General features: G+C 41.5%; 1 protein-coding gene across 3 annotated transcripts in view; it reads right to left on the reverse strand.

Annotated features, from left to right (window-relative positions):
• The window catches only part of cadps2 (Ca++-dependent secretion activator 2), a 782,646-nt gene extending 762,092 nt beyond the window's left edge, over positions 1-20,554 (reverse strand). For 2 of the 3 annotated variants that reach the window (XM_078568371.1, XM_078568372.1), the window contains exon 1: positions 20,034-20,554. In XM_078568371.1, the coding sequence (XP_078424497.1) occupies positions 20,034-20,381 (348 nt within the window). In that variant the 5' untranslated portion in view covers positions 20,382-20,554. The remainder of the gene's footprint in view (positions 1-20,033) is intronic. The other variant, XM_078568373.1, reaches the window with a different exon arrangement.
• Positions 20,555-22,193: the final 1,639 nt, after the last annotated feature.

The raw sequence follows: 22,193 nt of genomic DNA on the forward strand, positions 1-22,193 counted from the left end.
TGTTAAAATCACCCAGTCATGCCCTTTGGCTCCTGAATATCTCCAACTGTCCTGACTAAAAAAAAACTTATACTAAAATCACAAAAAACACAGAACATTCCTTTATCTTTTAGCACAAAAGAAAAAACACTTCAGATATACATTATTTGATTCTTTAAGCAGACATTCAATTCTCCTGGAACCAGTCCAAGATGATTTAGCTCCTGAGGCCTTACTCCTGATCTTTTCCTTTCTCAGCCTGGGAACTAAAATCTTTTAGACTGGGATTTTCCAGCAGGACCGGTCATGCCGGATGCGTCAAAACAGCCAAAAGTCCACTGACTTCAGTGGGACTGGAAGATCCCCCCATCTCTTTTTCCTCAGAGGCTCCCTGACTCCCTGCCAGGAGATTTTTCCTGGCAGCGCAATTTAGACCAATCTTCCAGCCTCGTTTGGTTTCCTCAAACCGAACACGAGCTCCTACCAGCATTCCAGTGTGGTGAACCAGTGTCTTGCTACCTTTAGCTGCTCTCCCACAGACCAACGTGCCTTTCAAATGTCAGGGATATATCTTAGACTCTTCCCCTTTCAAAGCCCAGATCCATGAATCATATAGGCCTTGTATCCAGGTAGAAATGCTGATTAGCTATCCTTGAGTCACCAACTCTTATCTTGGAAGTAAGATGGACAGTTTAAAGCACAACTGTTTACAACTTGACATTCTCAACACTTTTCTGGGACTCAAGACTCAATGTTATCCACTGTTAGCACACAGGTTGCTGCTATTGTCTGCAAGTGTAAATGCTTTGCACCATCCGGGCCTCCTGTAAACTGTGACAAATCAAACCACCCAGGCTTGCTGTCAGGCAGACTTCAGAACAGGTCACATGACCTCTTACTTTCAAGGCAGTCCCAAAACAATTTTATAAACCTCAATTGTAAGAAAATATTCCTTGTTTTAATCCCCCTCCCAGGAGAGATAAAGTTACCAGTTCTGCATTGCTACAACATCTTATCGAAAGATAAGATTGAGGGGGCTTGACAAGGTAGGTGCTGAAAGGAGGATTCTTCACATATGGGCGAGGTCTAGAACTAAAAAAACGTTAAAATATAAAGGGATCTCCCATTTAAGAAAGGGGAGGAATTTCTTCACTCAGAGCTATTAAGTCTTTGGAATTCTCTTCCCCAGAGAGCAGTGGAGGCTGGGTCATTGAATATATTCAAGGCTGTGTTAGACAGATTTTTGATCTGCAAGGGAGTTGAGGTTTATAGGGGCCAGGCAAGTGGAGTTAAAGCCACAATCAGTTAATCATACTCCTGTTTCTCATGATCTTACATCACATCACTCCAGCGTTGAGAGAAAGTTTCTAGATCTCCAATTTTGTTTTGAATGTGCCAAACAGAAAAATTAGCCCAGCAGCATATGCTCAAAAAGAAGTCCAAATGCAGTTTCTAGGTGGCAAATCATCTGCTAAAAGTTTAGATATTGGAGCAGTGGTCCAAATCATTTGCATAAATGATCCAAACATTTGATTTTCAGGAGTGTGCCCTTACTGTCCATTACCTAATTAAATTATAATGTGGGCATTACACCAAGTTCTCCTTGTGATATTGAGCATTCTCATAGGCATTTCTCCAATCTTTCAGAAAGTGGTCCAAGGTCTGAAAAGCTGAATATGCAGAGTTATTCAATCTTGTTTCCATCTTAAAAAACAGGAGGAATTAATAATGTGCCAATCCTTTCATGGGCTGACTTACTCTTTTTTGCACTACTCTCTGTACAACTTCTAACATCAAAAGCTGACTACCTGCTGGCCATTCACCTCCAGCTCTGGGACTCTAGCCCAGAGCTCAGGGTTTCTAGTGTAAAAAGCATGGCTGTCTCCTCTCAAAAGGTATTTCTTTTGTTTTATTGGGCACCTCACACCTTCCCCATACAGGGAAAAACAAGTCACTAAATGTTAGCAGTAAACAAACAGTCTCGAGTTATTTTGATGCTGGGAGAAATTGCAACAAAAATGGGGGCTCAAAGCTTCAAGATTTCAAACTCTCACTATGTTGACTGCTGGAGTTTCATACCCAGAACACCAAAGCAGTTACTTACAATGGCTTCAGTCTTCATGCAACCTCCAGGGCAGCAAACAAAACCGATTCAGTTTTTATTTTATTATTCTTTATATATTTATCATTGTTTGTATTAGGAGCTCATGTGCGACAGAGCAAGTAATACTGATTGTGGTCATTTATTTTAAACAGGAAGTTTTAAGGCAATCCCTTTTCTTTAGGAATTAGCTCCTTCATGTGTCAGTCTCAGGAAATTACCAACAAAGCCTTCAAAGCAGAGTTTCCAAAGAGGAAAAAAACCAGTGGCCCCAGTTACCTGCAAACTGATATTCAGAAGGAAAATGCTTTGGGATTTGTTCAAGATTAAAAAGGAGGAAGTCACACCTGGGACTGGCACAACAGCCACTCCTGCTCTGAAAACAAAATGCTCCGTCTGAAATTGCCCTGCAATGACTTCTTGCTTTACTACCTGCGTTACTTCAATGGACCTCTGGCATCTCTTACTATGCAAAAGTGGCAGTAGGCAAAAGGTTTCAGCTAATCAGACAAAAAAAATTAAACTTTCACTGTTTAAAGGGCACCATTTAAGAGTCTAGCAAGCCTTTTGTCATTTGTCTATAAATATACACGAGGGGGCCATCAAAAATGTGGCCATCCATCAAATCTGATGTTCAGTTCTCCCAATTTTCGCATTTCCCTTTAAGGGTTGCCAAATCTCTCATGAAAAAAAAAGAGGGCATCTGTGATCATGCCATGCCTCAACCTCACTAGGCAGTTTGTTCTTTGCATACAGCAACTTAAAGTGCTTTTCTATTTCCCCTGATGTGTAATATTTTCTGTAGGGCAACTGAAACCACAATCATTGTAGTTTTGTTGCCAGTTCTTCGCAAAATAAAAATAAGCCAGATTCTCAAACAGAAAAGGACTGAATGTGTATTAGAGGCAACTAAAATTAAATGGCACTGTGCAAACTAAAATGTGACAAGAGGTGCAACATCTACTGCACCAAAAAAAAGATAAGTGACAACCAGAACTCATTCTTCTTTATCAAACTGCCTGTGTTTTACAAAGTGTAACAAATCTGCTTTTATGAAGCAAGTCCATTCACAAATTCTGATGCATTGATAATCAAGTCTTGCTCAAGCTGATGAAAATGAGCCGATGTGTTTGTTTGACGGCAAAGTGTTCATCAGTCCTACCAGTTGGTTAGTATTTTTGATCAATTCAAAACGTAAGGGAGTTGGGTTGGGATGGGATGGCTTCGAGTTGCATATAACTAGGATTCCGGGAGAAATAAATGTTGCCCTCATATCCACCTGACCAACCGGTCCCCTTTGATTGTGTCTTAAGGTAGCGCATGAGCATCCTGATCAGATTAACAGTCGTCAAACTTAGAATTACAACACAGCTCTAACAAGATGAGTATGAGTTTGTTGAAGTGAGGGAAGGCCTGTTCAATTTTCTCAAACAAATTACACTGGAATCTGTCTCCAACTAATACTTCAATGTCATGGTTTAATCTTACTGGAAACCAGTAAGTTAAAATCTCTGCTCAATTGAATTTAAAAACAATTCTCCAGGTGCCCACCAAAATAATTTTACATATTAGTCAACTGGTACCAATACCATATAAGCCTTACACTGAAAGCTGTGGGGTAGAAATTCATTGCTGCTCCAAAATGTCTTGGGCCCAGTTTCACAAGATCAACCCTCACTGAGGAAGTGTGAAATTCAAAACCACTCCAGGCAGTACTTAGTGGAGGCAACAAGGGTCTCGCTTGCTAGCTGGTGAGATGGCAAGAGTCCTGTATTTGCCTTCTTTGGAGGAGGCCCACAGAATTAAGTGCCAGAGGCCAGCATTGTTTGGCAGCACTACCAGGGAGGAAGTGGCCACTACCAGTAATACACCTACCCAAGACCCAGGATTGTCAAGGGACCCAGGCCACAGGTGACAGGTTGCAGGAGGGGCAGGGTGTTCCCAACGGGTCCCTCCTTCCCAATACAGGGTCTCTCAATCAGGCATTGGATGTCTTTGACCAAGCATCCCACCCTCTGCAGGAAGCTCACAAGCTGGCATGTCTTGCCCCCTGCATGAGTTCCCCGCCCACCACTGAATACTAGCAGCTGCAGAACGAGGCCCTTATGTAAGCATTAATTTCACTCAAGGGCCTCAAATTGGCAGCAAGGCTGGAAAGTGGCACTGTCCCTACCTGCCATCAAGCCTACCTCAGCCCATCCTGTGGCTTTTGAGTGAAGTAACCAATTTAGTGGCAATTTGTACAGTCTAGGCAGTGGTTTCAAGCTGGACCATGTTCACGAGAAAGTAGATTGAGACTCTTAATTGTCCTTAGTCACCATCAGGTAGCATGGCAGGGTCTGAAGTTTCAACATGTAATGAGTTAGCTCCAATGCAGTTCCTGATGCAACTACGTTGGTGGGGTGGGTGTGGGGGATGGAATTTTGATCGTGTAGGAGGAATATCTTTGGCATAGTTTGTGTACCCCAATCCTGTATGTTTCAAGCCCCTGAACTGTTCCTGACATTTATTATTTTACATATGGTTATCCCTCCACTTTAATGAAGTCTTGAAGGCCAAACATCAATTTTGGGAACAACCTCAGTTGCTTAAGTTTTGGCAGCAGTGTGTCCATGTTGTCAGGCTCATTTAAATTACATTGTGTCCCAATGACATCATGGAGAACATATATGTAAAGAAGTTGCTAGACGTGAGAAGATGCCCTTGCTGCCTTAGGAGTGTATGATAAAGCTGCACACAACAGGATCGTAGTATGGGCAAGTCAGCCAGGTCTTTTAAATATATACCCATCAGACTTCTGCCCAGGTTCAGCACACAATGAACTAAATATTACCACATTTTCCAACTTTTAATTTACTTTAATATAAATAGATCTATACATGCTACAAAATTGAGGTTAACACCATGTGACTTCACCTGTGTTTGGTTGGTTTTCATACTAAATCTCCACAAGTTAAACTTTGCAGTAACATAGCTAAAAATTTTGATTTTTATTTAAAAAATTAGCTGGAAGTATATATCCTTGTTTACAGATTATGGGTAACCATGGAAACTCCAGCCACCATTTGAGCCCTCAAAATGTTGCCAAAACCACAATATCATCACTCACTGAGTTAATCGCCACTAACTTTGTACCTCATTGAAACAAATATTGCAAAAACTCAACGCTGTCAATATTTGGAACAAAACACTTATTTCAACTGATTTGCAATTGTCAGATCAGACAACTGAGTCAATGTATCTGCTGCCTAGACTACTTTGTCCATACAACTGGGCAGGGATCTTCAATGAGCACATTGTGTCATGGGGGATTTAATTGTTCTTCTAAGGTTTAAGTTAGCCCCAAAGCAGAGGATAGTGGCCAAACAGGGCAAATTCAATGCTCACCTTTACTCATGAAGGCATTCAAGTCTACTGGGATTAATATTCCATGGAGAATCAGTTTCACTGAAATGCTATGCCACCACCCAATATCTAGACTTCTGATCAATGGGGGACAGCAAAGAGAGAGAAAAAAAAATAATCAATCAACCCCTACACGGGTTCATTTCTTACCCAATTCACTTCCCCACAGGGGTCACTGGATTGCAATTGGAAGCCAGCAACTGGTTGATTTTTTTTCCCCCACTCCAATACTCTTACTGTTGTGCTGGTTAACAACCAGGAATCAGAACACAGGCTTGCTTGTTTTTAAATGGGTTACCAACTGAGTCATGACAAGAACTGGTTTAATCAATTCTTCAGACCACAAAACTACACAATTGAACAATGCAACGTTTAAGCTTTTTCTTCCCCCTCCGCACCCCCCCCAAAAAAAAGCTCTCTTGTTAGCAGAGAGCCAAGTGTTCCATCAGAAATTTGTAATAAAACTTTAAAACAGGCATTTGGTTGTTGATGAACTCTATCACTTGTCTATTTGGAAGACAGAGGTTTGACGCACAGCAAAAGTGATGTTTCCTTGTGTTTAAGTAGGCAGAAAAGTTCCTACTCACGTGTATGTACACCATGAATATACTTTCACCTGTACCCACATCACCAGAAATACTGCCAGCTGTTGAGAAATCTGTGCTGGCAAGTACAGCTCTCTGGTGGCAAAAACAGAAATACCTGGAAAAACTCAGCAGCTCTGGCAGCATCGGCTGAGATGAGCAAAGTTGACATTTTGAGTCCTCATGACCCTCATGAGTCAGTAGGCTTGTAATGGATATTGGTGGACAGTCTATCACCAGAAATTGAGACAGAGAGGTCAAGGAAGGGAAGGAAAGTGTCAGAGAAATGTGAAAATGATGGAGGGGTGGAAATTGGAAGCAAAATTAATAAATTTTTCCAGGTCCAGACGAGAGCATGAAGCAGCACCGAAGTAATCATTGATGTACTGGAGAAAGAGTTGTGGGAGGGGGCCGGAGTAGGACTGGAACAAGGAATGTTCCACATACCCCATAAAGAGACAGGCATAGCTGGGGCCCATGTGGGTACCCATAGCCACACCTTTTACTTGGAGGAAGTGAGAGGAGTTTAAGGAGAAATTGTTCAGTGCGAGAACAAGTTCAGTCAGACGGAGGAGAGTAGTGGTGGATGGGGATTGTTCGGGCCTCTGTTCGAGGAAGAAGCGGAGAGCCATCAGACCATCCTGGTGGGGGATGGAGGTGTAGAGGGATTGGACGTCCATGGTGAAGAAGAGGCGGTTGGGGCCAGGGAACTGGAAATTGTTGATATGATGTAGGGCGTCAGAGGAATCACGGATGTAGGTGGGAAGGGACTGGACAAGGGGAGAGAGAATGGAGTCAAGATAGCAAGAAATGAGTTCCGTGGGGCAGGAACAGGCTGACACAATCAATCAGTCTGCCGGGCCAGTCCTGTTTGTGGATTTTGGGTAGGAGGTAGAAGCGGGCCGTCCGAGGTTGGGAGGCTATCAGGTTGGAAGCTGTGGGGGGAAGATCTCCAGAGGAGATGAGGTCAGTAACAGTCCTGGAAACAATGGCTTGATGTTCAGTGGTGGGGTCATGGTCCAGGGAGAGGTAGGAGGAAGTGTCTGCGAGTTGATGCTCAGCCTCTGCAAGGTAGAGATCAGTGCGCCAGATAATAACAGCACCACCCTTGTCAGCGGGTTTGATGACAATGTTAGGGTTGGACCTGAGAGAACAGAGTGCAGCAAGTTCAGAGAAAGACAGATTAGAATGGGTGAGAGGAGAAGAGAAATTGAGACGACTAACGTCACGCCGACAGTTCTCAATGAAAAGATCAAGAGAAGGTAAGAATCCAGAGGGAGGGGTCCAGGTGGAGGGAGAATATTGGAGGTGGGTAAAAGGATCCATTGAACGGGGAGAGGACTCCTGCCCAAAGAAGTGAGCACGGAGACGAAGACGGCGGAAGAAGAGTTCAGCATCGTGCCGAGCCCAAAATTCATTGAGATGAGGGCGTAAGGGTATGAAACTAAGTCCTTTGCTGAGCACTGAACATTCAGCATCAGAGGGGAAGGTCAGGGGGTATGGTGAATACACGGCCGGGGCTGGGATTGGAAGACAGGATGGGGACAGAGGGACAGGCAGGGGTGGAGGGTCCTAGAGTCGATGAGTTGTTGGAGCTTGCGTTCCTTTGCACCTAAAAGAAAGAGACAAAGTTTCTTGTTGAGGCGTCGGGTGAGACGAAGAATAAAATGAAACTGGGGGCACGCGCAGCTTTGAAAAAGGGTGCGGCGGTGCTGCTGGAGGGAGAGGTCGAGTGTGTTCATATGGCGGCGCATGGCACTAAGTGTGGATCTCAGAATGCGACGAGAACAGCAGTCCGAGGAGCGTTGTACGTCCCGGAGATACCTGTAATCCTGGGTGGGTTTGAAACATGAGGGATGGAACTTCAGTTGGTATTACTTGGTATGGAGATTACCATAGCAACCTCCACCCAGGTGCTGTCAATAATAAATTGTTTGATTGTAAAATAAGTTGTTTGTACCACAAATTCAACACAAAATTCCATAAACTTCTGCCTGGCTGTCATTTCAGGTTAAGATGCAAGAAATGATTTGCACAGATTTCTAAAAAGATTTTTGTTTTAAAATCTCCTGCTGCTAGTCTTTGTAAGAGAAGACCAGCAGGATGGTTCAAAATTAAAAATAGGTAAATACAAAACCTGGTCTCAGCATCATAGACAAATGCTGTCCAAACAAACAGCCACAACCATGTATTCACTGGACAAAAGAAAGGTGAACACAGATTTTGGCAGCTGTGGCTCAATTTAAATCCAAGCGGAGATATGAATTAGGAGCTGTCACAATATGTATGTATGTTTTCACTGCAAGCATCAGTCTTTTCCATACACTGCCAAGAGAGTCTGGTAAACAGCACACTGTTACATTACTTGGTATGGAGATTACCATAGCAACCTCCACCCAGATGCTGTCAATAATAAATTGTTTGAGTGTAAAATAAGTTTTTTGTACCACAAGTTCAACACAAAATTCCACATCCCCTCCTCCCCCCCATCCCCCAAAAGTGTAAATAAAGATCAAAATGTTAAATACAGCTGTCATTTTAACAGCATGTTGGATTTCAAGTTAAACCCAGAGGAGTGCAGATGATCTGATGTTCAATGAATGATCATGTTCTGGAAAGGATGAGACTAAAAAGGGTAAAGGCTATGATCCTGAGCTCCCAGAGGGGTGCCCCATTTGAAAGAAGCACAGGGCAGAGAATCAGCATTGGAGTGCAGAAGTCATGTGTCCAAGTTGCACTCCATATTGAGCTCAGATCTCTGTTGGGATTGTTGAACTTATCTTAAACTTCAGGGAAATGTATCACGCATTAAAGCTTCAAAATTAGTACTCATGCTCTAAGACATAGCTCTGCTACGATATTAACTGCGGCATTAAGGTGTTTATTTTAAATCGAGTAGCACTTCCAATGAAACTGTGTGCAAAAGAAATTCACATGTGTTAATACTGGCAAACAGTAGTTTCTTGGCTGTAAATAGAAATTAGGGACAAACAATAAATGGAAAAGCTGTGCGACTCCCATTTGATCCCTGAATGATCATTAAATTCCAGTGGGCTCAGGGATAATTGGTTCTTTAATGAGCATATTTGACACCCCGCTGTAAGCAAGTTTCGCGCATCAGCCCCTTCCCACCTCTGACAATTGCAGAAGGTTTTCCCACTGCCAGGAGATGATAGGTGGTCTCTCCCATGAGGAAGTGGATTGTGCTCCCATGTTTACTGCTGCGGCTACGGCTGGGTTAAATTCTGCCCTCAGAATGTGGCAGAGATATTTACCACTTTTGTAAAGAAAAAATGACTGCAAATCAATACTTAAAAATCAAAAATAAATGAAGGTAATTATGAAGATAACCATTGCAAGTCCACTATCATCTTCTGCAGGTTCAAACACAGGGCACTGTACCAATCCAATAGACAATGATTCAGCACAGAATACAGCAGAATTCAAACCATTGTGTCAGTGCTTTTTGGTAGAGAATTATCCAAATAAACTCACACCACTGCTCTTTCCCTATAGATCTGTAAAATTCTCTTCAATAATTTATTTAATTCTATTTGAAAGTTATAGTTAAGTCTGCTTCCAGCACCCTTTCAATCAGCTCGTTCCAGATCATAACATGCTATGTAAAAAAATTCCCATGTTGCCTCTGGTTCTTTTGCCAATTACCTTAAATTGATGCCCTCTGGCTACTCTTAAAACAAAATAATAATTTGGTACACTTACATAAAACCTCCTCTTAACCTTTTCTGCTCTATGAAGAACAATCCCATCTTCTCCAGTTTCTCTTAACTGAAGGTTCTCTTCCCTGCTATCATTGTAGTAAGCCTATTCTACACCCTCAATACCTTGACCTTTGTGGTGTCCAGAATTTAAACAATACCCAAACTGAGGAATAAACAGCATTTTATGATGGTGTAACAAAACTTCCTTGCTTGGGTCTAAAGCCAGGATTCCATTTGCTTTAACAGACATTAAGCTGCCCTGCCACCTCAAACACATCCAAATAATTCCATCCCTGAACTCCCACCCCCACCACTTAAAAACTATACCATTTAGTTTATATCGGCTCTCCTCATTCTTCCAATTAAAATTTATCACTTCACACTCCTCTGCATTAAAATTTTAGTAAACAGAAAATTCAAAGAAATATAATATAAAAATGTCTTTGCATTCCACATGTGCCATAAAAACACAAACAGACCATGAGTAGGTGCATCCTACCTAATGGCATTGTTTGGCAAAAATGACTCTCACTAGGCTAGTGAGGAGGTGGGCGTAAATTAGCTCCACGCACCTAAAATGGTACTAGGGGACCCTACAAATATTGTCTTGCAAACTACTGCACAGGGACAGAGATTTCACACTGCAAAACATAATTTATTGCACAATGGAAAAAAAAAATCAGGTTCTTTGTCTCTACAATCATAATCACATTCACAATGAAGTGGCAAAATTCCTTTAACAATTTATTCTAAGATTTTATAACTTTTAAAACAGAAATAATTGTGTAAATACACAAAAATCAAAAAATATACAAATTATACTGTCAGGGCAATGTTCAGTGTGTCCGCGTAGGGAAAGAAGTTGCTAGAATCTCATTAACTCGATGATTTCAAGCAATCGTCTTTAGTGGGCCAAAGCACAAAATAGATTCACCAATTAAGTAATGGAAAAATTAGGAATAAGAGGGAAGCATACATAAATAGCATGAGTCAGATTGCAATGTTTTATGAAACTCCTGGAGCAAATGATAAGGCTTTCCATTGCTTTGAATTTTATGGGTAAGTGATATATTTTGCACAAATTCTGATATATAGAAACAATTTTACTAACCCACCAGAACAACTTCCACTAATTTTGTAATGTAATTTTTCAGTGACATCACTCAATGGGCTGGATCATTCTTTGACTTTAATATGGGAAATGACACTAAATGGAAAAAGAAATGATTGATTTTAAAAATCAGCAGAAACATGTCAGTTTGTTCCACCCCCCTGTAGTTAAATATTAAAGCCCACTTAAAATACAAAAAAATTCTTAGATTTAGGTGTCACATTTAAACACTGTTCCCTCAAATCCATTTTGCTCTCACGATTTCTCACCCACTGTTCCCTCAAATCCATTTTGCTCTCACGATTTCTCACCCACTGTTCCCTCAAATCCATTTTGCTCTCACGATTTCTCACCCACTGTTCCCTCAAATCCATTTTGCTCTCACGATTTCTCACCCACTGTTCCCTCAAATCCATTTTGCTCTCACGATTTCTCACCCACTGTTCCCTCAAATCCATTTTGCTCTCACGATTTCTCACCCACTGTTCCCTCAAATCCATTTTGCTCTCACGATTTCTCACCCACTGTTCCCTCAAATCCATTTTGCTCTCACGATTTCTCACCCACTGTTCCCTCAAATCCATTTTGCTCTCACGATTTCTCACCCACTGTTCCCTCAAATCCATTTTGCTCTCACGATTTCTCACCCACTGTTCCCTCAAATCCATTTTGCTCTCACGATTTCTCACCCACTGTTCCCTCAAATCCATTTTGCTCACGATTTCTCACCCACTGTTCCCTCAAATCCATTTTGCTCTCACGATTTCTCACCCACTGTTCCCTCAAATCCATTTTGCTCTCACGATTTCTCACCAACAGAGCCTTTTCACATGATCAAATGCTAGTGGTAACACTCCCACCCATTACTGTGTAAGAGAGAATAAAATAATGCTGAACCCATGAAGTAAATTATTATTACCAATCATAACACTTCCCTAGACATACTGCTTCTTTTTGTTAAGATATCAAAATTTAGGTTGCTACAACACTCCCAAAGTCCAATGATGCTGTGGACTTCAACATCCCTTGTTTTAGGAGATAGAGGAGCCTGGATTTAACCAAGAGGGCAAATGGGGGAGGGGGTGGGGGGCTAGCATAAGGGTGGGGAACACCAATTTCCTGAATGTCCTGCAGAATTTAACTGCAAAGTGCCCTGATGTGGGGTTCTGGCCCCCAGGTAAGCCTGAAGGGTTTTCAACTGGACCACCTGCTTCACAGGGTTGCAACCTACAATAGCAGGTGGGTGTACTGACAGTGTTCTATGGCAATCTGGGGAGCAGGGGGAGAAGCAGTTGGTAATTGGAGATGGGTGTGGGAAGGGATGAAGAGCATTTCATGGTCAGGAATTGGAGAGCAAAGAAAGCAGCTGGTGGTTGGTCGGTGGGAAGGGTTTACCAAATAGCTTGTTGGGCCTGAAGGAAACATTCCCACTCCTCCTGGCCCACAAGCAGCAATGTACTGGCACGTGCCTCATGGATTCAGCCTGTCTTTCTTCCTGTAAGCAGCTGCCTGAGATTAAAAAATAGAATGATTGTTAAGGCCCGCAGCCTCATTATTATATTTAAATGACCAACCCAATTCTGCTAAAGTCACCCAACCCTCATCCTACCATCATTAAAACTGGAAGTGCATAGACTGAGTTCCTGTTTCAGATTTCCTGCATTTTAACTTCAATCCACCTGTTCTTGGGGGTCAAATTCAGCCCTTGGTATCATGTGACAAGACAAAGAGGGAAAAACAACAACACAAGGTAATTAGAAGCATTTAATAGTAGTCACCTTAGCACAAAAGTAATTTCAGTGCTTTTTTTATTTACAAAATACCTCCAAAGCTGAAATGCTCCATTTGTTTCTATGGAATTGGTTTTATTTCATGAATAATAAAAGGGTACTTATCTGTTAGTTGTTACAATATGCACCTCCATTCTCAACATGTAAGCACTGACCTGCCAATGGAACTTAGTCTACAGATATAAACATCATACTCTACACTTGACAAACAGCCTCAAATTGAAAAACACCAATACTCCACATAATGACTCCTTTTAAGTGTATACTCCTGATAAGTGTGCGCAAATCACAATCCGTCAGTTATGCACTTAACATGAGCATGCTGTACTCTAAAGCTGCATTCATGGCACTTCAACTCTGTCATGGTGAAACTGATACCGCTCAAGTGTAAGTAATCTTGTGTAAACTCCAGTGAAGCATAAATCCCAGATTCACTGCTTACCGGGTCTGTGGGTTTAATCATTTTATCTAAATTCTGCATTATACAGAACAGACTCCTTCCACAACACTCCAACTTGATATCCTTATGGCAAGAAAGCAATGCTCTGGATTGTCGTTATGAAATTTGCAGTCATGAGGCAATACGTGGCATTGTGCAAATAACCAGAGCTTGAGGTAGTTTGTAATGTAGGAATGAAAAATTCCTCCCCCACCAACCCTACTCCCTACATTTTTAATTAGTGCTCAAAATATCAAATTTAAATGGAAAGGGAAAAGCTGAAAAGAGACTCAATCTCTCTTCCACCACCTCTCCAAGTCTCCAGTTTCTGGGTAAAAATCTTCAGAGGTTTAAGACTGCAGAAAATCACTGAACATTACAAGACAGAAACAAGCCATTCATTCTCCACCTATTCTAATCCCACTCTCCTGCTCGCTTCCTAAAATCTTTTAATACTTATCTAAGAATATTGAATTCTTGTAAAAATGGACTCTGTTGCAATGTTGAGTTGTGGCAGGGAATTTCATGTTCTCACCACCTTGGGAAGGTTTTTGTTTGATTCTTTGGGTAATCATGTTAAAATTTGGGCCTTTGGTTATGACCTTGCAAACAATCCATGACTATTTATCTAAACATAATCTTGAAGACTTCAAATAGCTCAGCCCTTAAAACCTCAACTTCAAGGAAACAATAAGGCTAATTTCTTAAGGTGGACTTCATAACTAGAGAACGAGCAAATTCCTGTATCAACTTTAGAAAATAATCACATTGTTATTTCAAACAAAAAGATCTTGGAGAGAAGTTCTGGAAGAACTCTTTGGGGAAAGAGTTACAGTTCCTTGCATGGCAAAGATGCACGAGTAGTGCCTGTCAATCTCCTAGTATTTTGACAAGTAACCTTGAATTCAGAATTCATTTTTTCTTCAGGAATTACATTTCCATCAGTGACCCTTTCTAATCATCATTAAATTTTTCAGGGATGTGTACATAAAAAACTAAAATATGAAGATCAGACTCTCCTGATGAATCAGTGAATTTATTTATTGAGTACTTGAAGCCCATTTGGTCCTAGAGTTGATTCCTAGTCTGTGGTAAGTTTGCCAAGCTCTGCTGAGGCAATCCTATCATAGGGAGAAGGAAATCCATCAGGGTGTTCCAGATCAACCCTCAGGCCTGAGTGAATGGCAGGCATTACTCAGCTCTGGAACCCTCTGTGGTTAAATAGTACACTGCCATTCACTATCAAAGCTGGCCCGAGTAAGGATCACTTGAATGAGGTAGCAACGTGTTGGTGCTTCCGATGAAATCATACCCCCAGTAAGATGTCAACAATTAAGATGGGGTGGGAAGGCGGGGGTGAAAAAAAAAATCATTTGAGCAATAGTTTGTTAGCTTATAGGTAATTCCACTGATCAAAACATCATTGTAATATCTTGGGACCATATCCCTGCCCCTGGTTCAGAGGTAGATTTCACTAGGAGCTGCAGAGAGAAGTCAATAGAGCCATTCCTGTTACTCAAAATAGCACATCTTTCAACAGAAAAGAGCTATTTTTTTCACATTCTGAGAACTGACAAGCTTCATTAAGGCTTTGCCTCATCCCCATCTTCCACAGAATGCTAAGTGAAAATCCTTCCAGGATATTGTACCTGGAACTTACTCACAAGCCAATGAGTCAAAATATCTTGAAAAATAATTCAACCCAGTGCTCAATACAGAAGCCGAAATTACACAAGCATAACAGAATGCTTAACGTTTCAGAATTGATGGATTACAGAGACAACTGCTTGTGATGTTGGAAAACAATTCACTTCTGGCCTTATATGGACTGGTACCACTGAATGCAGTCATTTTGATCGATATGCAAGGAAGTACAGAATATTATAGAAGAGAAGGTGGATGTGGCAGTTCTAATTACATTTAATACAATTTGAGTCTATATCTGTTGATTACTTTGAAGATTTTTGGTGAAATTATTAGAAGAAGTGGGTGAAGAGGAAGGGAGGGAACACTGGCTCAGAAAACACCTGGACCAAATTGAGGCAACGGTCAGCTTATACATACCCTAGAGTTCTTTTCCAATCTGGCCATTTGAATGCAATGTTAGGTTCAGCATCGTGAAATGCTAGAATTACTGCCCAGCAATGTTGTTTCCAGAATTCAAGTAAAATAGGTTTTTTTAATAAGGAAGACACTAAAAAAAGGTTAAGTGACATGTCTTCATCCTAGAAATGAGGAAAGTATACTCCAACATAGATAAAAGCTAATGAATGATTTTTAACACCTAGCTGATCCAGCTAGTTGCACTCCTACCCTCCACACTTTGGCCATGGTGAAGGTATCAATCACATCAGACTTCCTCACAGCACCCAGGAAATGCAGTAGACTGGAGATGGGCAGAAACCCACAGCTGAAACCTGTTTAGCTGAACCAGAATCAAATCTTTAACCCTTGTGGCACAGAGCAACCCTTGCTATTTATTTTTTTTTAAAAATAGATTTGTTAAATTGCAGGAGCGGTGGTGATAAAAAATTAACGATTCCAAAACCAGAAAATAAACATCATTCTTCAGAAGTTAATCACAACATCTGCCCACGTATTTAGTTTTCAAAGAAAGGTATATTGGCCAAAAAAACTCCCTCATTAAAAGTCAGCTAAACCTTGGTGAAACTTATTTATATTTCACTTGGGCTGAAAACTGAACAAAAATGGGGAAGTACAACTTTTCTCCATTATTAATTAATTCACTTAATATTGCTAGAAATTTGTAGCCTTGAAGCTTGCTATTCCTGAAAATTGTGTTTTAGGGGCAATTTATCTATAGAAAAAAAAGACAGTGTTCCTCTTTTCATTTTGAAAGTTCATGGCAAAGTCTGCTCATAAGATGATCGATTTGTATACTGGACCCTGAAAATGGATAATCTATTTGCCCAGTACCATCACTGAGCTTCCAAAAGGACAACTCATCACTTGTCAATTATTAGCCTTCCAGTAATCCAAGTTGGGTTAAAATTCCAGTCATTAGCAAAAGTTGAAAGATAAATCACTACCCATAGCATGATAGACCTCCTGGAATACAACCTTAACCAGGACAGGGCTATCACATTGAGTATAGAAAGGTTCCACAAAAACCAAACTGGCTGCTACATTTCAGAAATACTTCATTGGCTGCAAAACATACATCCTGAGGTTGTGAAAGACCCTGTATAAAAGCAAGTCTTTCTTCAGCCTTTGAGAAAGTTTTACAGCACAAAATGTGATGAAAACTTTAAAGCAGATTGATTTTTTTTTTGGTAAAGGAAATGGTGCTTCAGAAACAAAAATATTTCCACGATAAGATCTAGAATACTTAGCTCACTTTGGCCTTTTCTGATTGATTACTTTGTGCGCACTCCCACTTTCAGTTGCTTGCTATCCAAGCTGGAATCAGCTGCTGTGCTGCAGAACCCCTAAGGTAGAGGGACAGCTTATCTCTAACGCCCTGAAGACTATGCAGGTCACAACAGCAGGAAGTCAGGAAGTACGCTTTTTATTTTGGAAAAAAACAATAAGTGAGAACTATCAAACTGCCTCACCATTTAAAAAGGTGAAATGAATCCATGTTTTTTGTAATGGCCTCAAAGCTACCACATGTATTAAAAGCTGCCATGCATGTTATAAACCTAAAAGACATTTGCTCTCTACAGAGAGAAATGAAGTCACTGCACATGACCTGCAGTGATTCCTTCTGTGATGGCAGCTGGTAAGCACAAACAGCCAAACCTGGCAGTCGGCAAACTTCTCCGTGACTTGGAGATATACAGGTATAGATGTGACCACAGAGAACTGGCAAGAATTCAAAATACCTTAGCAGTACAGCACGTTTCAACTCAAGAATTGTTTTTTTTTTTAAATGTAATCCACAAGTATTTGAATTGCATCAAGTAAGTATCATCTGAATTAATATGATGTGATGGGCTCACAAACACTAGACATCACATCAAGGCAGCCTGGGAATTACCATCCACTGGACATACACCAGGAAAAAGCTAGTCAGTTAATATTGGCTCCTTCTAAAAACTTAGAAGCACTTTCAAATCAGCATAGGTCCCCTCAAAACAACAATTAAACTCAAATTCTTCTGAAGGCCTGTTTATTTAGCCACCTCAAGACACAGCTCTATCTCATCAATAAAACAAAATGTATTGTGCATTAAACAAATTCTTATAAAGCAGTACATCATCATGAGCAAAACAACAAGTCCATTCGTACTTGTTAAAGGAAGTGAGATATAGTTGTATTACGTCATCACGGGGAAGAAAATCTCTTGTCGCTAGCATTAATGACCCAGCTATGATAAAAAGCAGTAATGTAATGTCCTACCAGGACCATCACAATGATCGCGGATGGGCAAAAAGAAAAGCTTCAAAAAGCCAGGCTCCATTTCCCAGGTTGTATCTGGTATGATGTTTAGTGCGATTGCAAGCCTAATGCAACTTATTAATTCAAATGATTGAGGCAAAATTGGCTCAATTGTTGAGAGCTCTTCAAAAGTTACATTTCAAAAAGTAAAATACAACTTCTAGAACCAGATTACAAGCAAGTAACAATGCCTTGTAAAGAATTGAGGATTATGAGAAATCTGTTGTGCCATGTCACTCTTCCCCACCTCTTCGCTTTGACTTTAACAAGTTTAAACACAAGGTGATATTTAAAAGGTAAGCCTTGGGAGTGGAGTTTTTTTTTTAATTTATTTACTCTTGAGGGGTAGTGCGCTAACAAACAGTACAGAAAAAGCCACACTGAAAAGAAACTGTTGCACTTGTTCACTGAATTGCAAACATTGTTAATGATTGAATGTTCTGCAAAAAAAAATGAAGCATCTTGAATAGAATCAAAATACCATGACAATATGGTCATTTGATAAACTACACCTGGGAATGTGAGGCATTTTCAGTTACCGTGTAGGTTAATGTGAGCCTGCAGTCGAGAAGTTGCTCATTGAACAGCATTGCTCTGAACAAATTGACAGAATTGCAGACAACTAAAACAAGGTTCAAAAAAGTCAGGCCCACTTCGTTTCTCTAGAATTAATCCCAATTGAACAAATAGCAGAATTCAGTCTTACATCCAAGTTCACAGAGCAAGCTGTAGAATCATACAGCACAGGAGGTAGTAACTCGACCCATCATGCCCACGCATGCTCTTTGAAAGAGCTATCCAATTAATCTCAGTACCCTGCCCTTTCCTGATAGCACTGCAAAGCTCTCCTTTTCAAGCAGGGAGATCTTTTGAAAGTTAATATTGAATCTGTTCTGACCACGCTTTCAAGCAGTCTATTCCAAATCACAACCCGCTTGTAAAACAAATTCTCATTTCCCCCCCCCGGATGTTTTTTGGCCATTACCTTAAACCAATATCCTCTTGTTACTGACTCTCCTGCGAATGGCAACAGTTTCTCTATCAAAATCCCTCAGAATTTTGGTCACCTCATAAATCTCACTTTACCTTCACTACTTTAAAAAGGATAATAATTCCAATTTCTCCAGACTCCCCAACTAGAAGTAGCATGGTACTGCACACAAGTGTGTAAAATAGTGAGATCCAAGGGTGTACGCACTCAAATCTTCAAAAAGGGTGGCAGTACAAGTTGAGGGGCTGTTTAAAAGGCAGAATAATGAATAGAAAAAAAACCCAAAATACAGACATTTAGTTTGTCATGTCCATGCCAGCTCTCTGAGAGACTCAGTTAGTCTCACTCCCCTTCCTTTCTTCATAGCTCCGAAAATTTCTCTCCTCAAATAACTATCCAATCATCTTCTGAAAGAGGGGGCTGAATTTGCCTCCACCACACACTTAAGCAGTGTGATTCCAGATCCTAACTATGCTGCATATAAAAATGTTTTTCCTTCATGTCACTTTTGGTCCTTTTGCCAATCTCCTTAAAAAAAAAGTCTGTGCCCTCTGGCTCTCAACCCTGTGGACAATGGGAACAAGAGCAAGGAAGTTATGTTTAATCTTTCTAAAACAATGGTTTGGCCTCAGCTGGAGTATTGTGTTCCATTCTGAGCAGCACAATTTAGCAAGGATGTGAAGGCCTTGGAGCAGGTCATAAGAGATTTAGTAGAATGGTACCAGGGATGAGGAACTTCAGTTATTTGGAGAGATTGGAGAAACTGGGGTTATTCTCCTTGCAGCAAAGAAAAACAGAGACATTTGATAGAAAAATTTCAGTAAAAGTCCTGAAGGATTTGGATAGTTTAGCCTGATTCATTCCGTTACCAGTAGCAGAAGTGTTAGCATCCAGGGAACAGAGTTAAGGCAAAAGAACCAAAGACGAGAAAATGTTTCTGGAATGAAAGGGTAGTGGAAGCAGATTCAGTAGTAACTTTCAACGGTACTTGGATTAGTACTTGAAAGGGAAGGAAATGCAGGGCTATGGATAGTGGGATGAATTGGGCCACTTTTTCAAAGAACCAACATAAGCACAATGGGCCGAATGGTCGCCTTCTGTGGGGTTTGGCTTGTGGCTAAAATCAGTATGGGTGTCACTAACCTGAGCTTGGAGTTTATGATTCTGAGATAGCCTCACAGGAGGGGGAACTAGTCCAAGTACATCAAACGTACGTTTAGATTTTAAAAAGTGGGTCCTTTCTGAATCTACAAACACAAAGCTAGATAACAAAAAACAGAGGGAATTGTGGCCAAACTAAAAGTGCTGCGAACTTTTTTTTTAAAAAGGCAAATCTCCAAGTGTGGTGAGCAGACTTTGCATTGATCTGGATGGGGCACCTGTTACTCTCCCGGTACAACAGGAGGCGTCTCAATGGGTTCTTGCTGAGTTGCAGTGAGGGGAAGTAGAGTTCGCCTGTGCCTCAGGCTCTTTCTCTCTCTCACACATACTCACTCACTCACTCACCTACCTTCTGCTGCCTCCTGGCCATATCGGTGGGTTGCTTGGCATTAAAAGAGTAAGCGATGCACCGCAGGAGGAACACGTAGAGCTGCAGCGCCTTCCTCTTCTGCGTGTCCTCCTCCTCCCGCTGGATCCTCTCCTGCTCTTCCCTCTCCTTCTCGCTGGCCACCGACGGGCTGGGGCTGACCGAGCGAGCGCTGCCCGACCCGCGCCCCTCGCTGCCCCGGGTGACGGGCAGGGAGCGCGCGCTGGCGCTGCTGCTGCCGCCGCTGCCTCCGGCCAGCGGAGGGTCCTTGGCTGCATCTCCTTCCAGCAAATCGTCCGATTCCTCCTCGCTGGAGGAGGGGTCCAACATCGTCCCCGAGGAAGGAGGAGAGGTGGGGGGAAGCGAGCTAGTGACTGGGACTGTGAGAAGGTGCAGGGCACTGGACAACAGGTGAGCTTTAAAGAGGTGGCGGGGGGGGAACCTCACCGTGGCTTGTGGACACGTCTTAGTATTCACTCCCGTCACAGTCTCAATCGCTCTCTCTCTCCCCACCTCCTTCTTAATAAAGTGGAGCCTGAGATAGGGCGGAGTTGGTGCTCCGAGAGTCCCGGACGATTTGCTTGCACAGACCTATCACAGATGGAACTTAACCAGGAAACACAGTCACAGGTGCCCAACCTGTAGCTTGGCAAGCGTGCAACACGTGGGGCTCAGCAGCAACACGCAGCAGACTCATTAAACTTCTAGTATCAACCTCTTCATCGCTGCTTATCTGTCTCTGTAGCATCAGAGTTGGGAATAAAATCTTGTCTGTTCATTTTTAATAAAAATGTAATGTCACTGTAACAATCTACACCCGCACACTGGCTGAGCTGCCTCTCTGCTCATACAAATCTACCTCCTCCTTAATCACTGAACAAAAAGACTGCAAGGATGAAACAAACGATCTATTAACCCTTCGAGTGTCAAATATCGACAGACATCCAGCACTAGATCTTTTAAATGCTTTCATTCGTAGAGCAGGTTATATTGACCACAAAAAGTACACTTTAAAATAAAAAGTAATTAAAAGGAATCATGATGATGAAGGAATCTATCTAGTATTACAGAAAACGAGCAGATCAAGTGCATCTGTGGAAGAGCACTCATGAAGGGAAATGATCAGAGATTTTGAATATTAAATTTGTTTCATTACATGGGGTTCTAGGCAAGGATAGACACAGGGTCGGTATATTTTTTATTCATATATGGGATGTCAGTGCCACTGCCAAGGTTACTATTTATTTCCATCTCTAATTGGCCTTGAAAAGGTGTTGGTGAGCCTGGGTTTTTGTATGGTCGTTATTACTGAATCTAGCTTTTTATTCCAGATTTATTTATTTAATTAGATTTAAACTCCCCTAGCTGCCAGGGTGGAATTTGAACTCATATCTCCAGAGAAATAGTCCAGAGCTCTGGATTACTTGTCCAGTCATATTACTACAATGCTACCATTCCCTCATTCACACACACCCCAAGCCAAATATGAGGTTCCTCCAATTGGACCGGGGCAAGTAAAACACACCACAGCTGAGAAGAATTATATACAACTGTTGCTTTTACATACTCTAGCATTTAATATTACTGTCAGAATGGGACAAGGCAAAACCGGGAGGTTCACTACAACATTAATACCAAAATGTGCCCTTGTGGGGGGTGCAGAAGCGATCTGAATCATGTCAAAAAAATCTTAATCCAGCTCCAATTCTGGGATTTTCAAGTATTGGCGATTTGGTGAATAGAATCCCAGAATAATACAGCAGAGAGGGAGACCATTCACTCATTGTGCCTCTGCCAGCACTTTGAAAAGAGATATTCAATTAGTCCTGGTCTTTCCCCATAGCCCTGATGATGTTTCCCCATCCAGCAATTATCCCATACATTCTGGAATTCTGTCCGTATTTCAGTGAAAAGCAAAGTCGTTGGTTGTGGAAGGATATCATTCCTCAAATTCCATTCGAAGTCTGCACCAAGGTAGCTGAGCTCAGGTGGGGGGACTCACAATATAAATTAATTGAGTAATCAGCATTAAGCAAGGTTCCTGGAACCATCAAGACTTGGATAAGACTTGTGTGCTGGAGAGGAAGAAAGAGGAGAAAATTGTCAGAGGAATAAGATTTCTATTTTCTCTGCCATTTCCTG

Source organism: Cetorhinus maximus, chromosome 22, assembly GCF_964194155.1.
Source record: "Cetorhinus maximus chromosome 22, sCetMax3.hap1.1, whole genome shotgun sequence".
Taxonomy (NCBI): domain Eukaryota; kingdom Metazoa; phylum Chordata; class Chondrichthyes; order Lamniformes; family Cetorhinidae; genus Cetorhinus; species Cetorhinus maximus.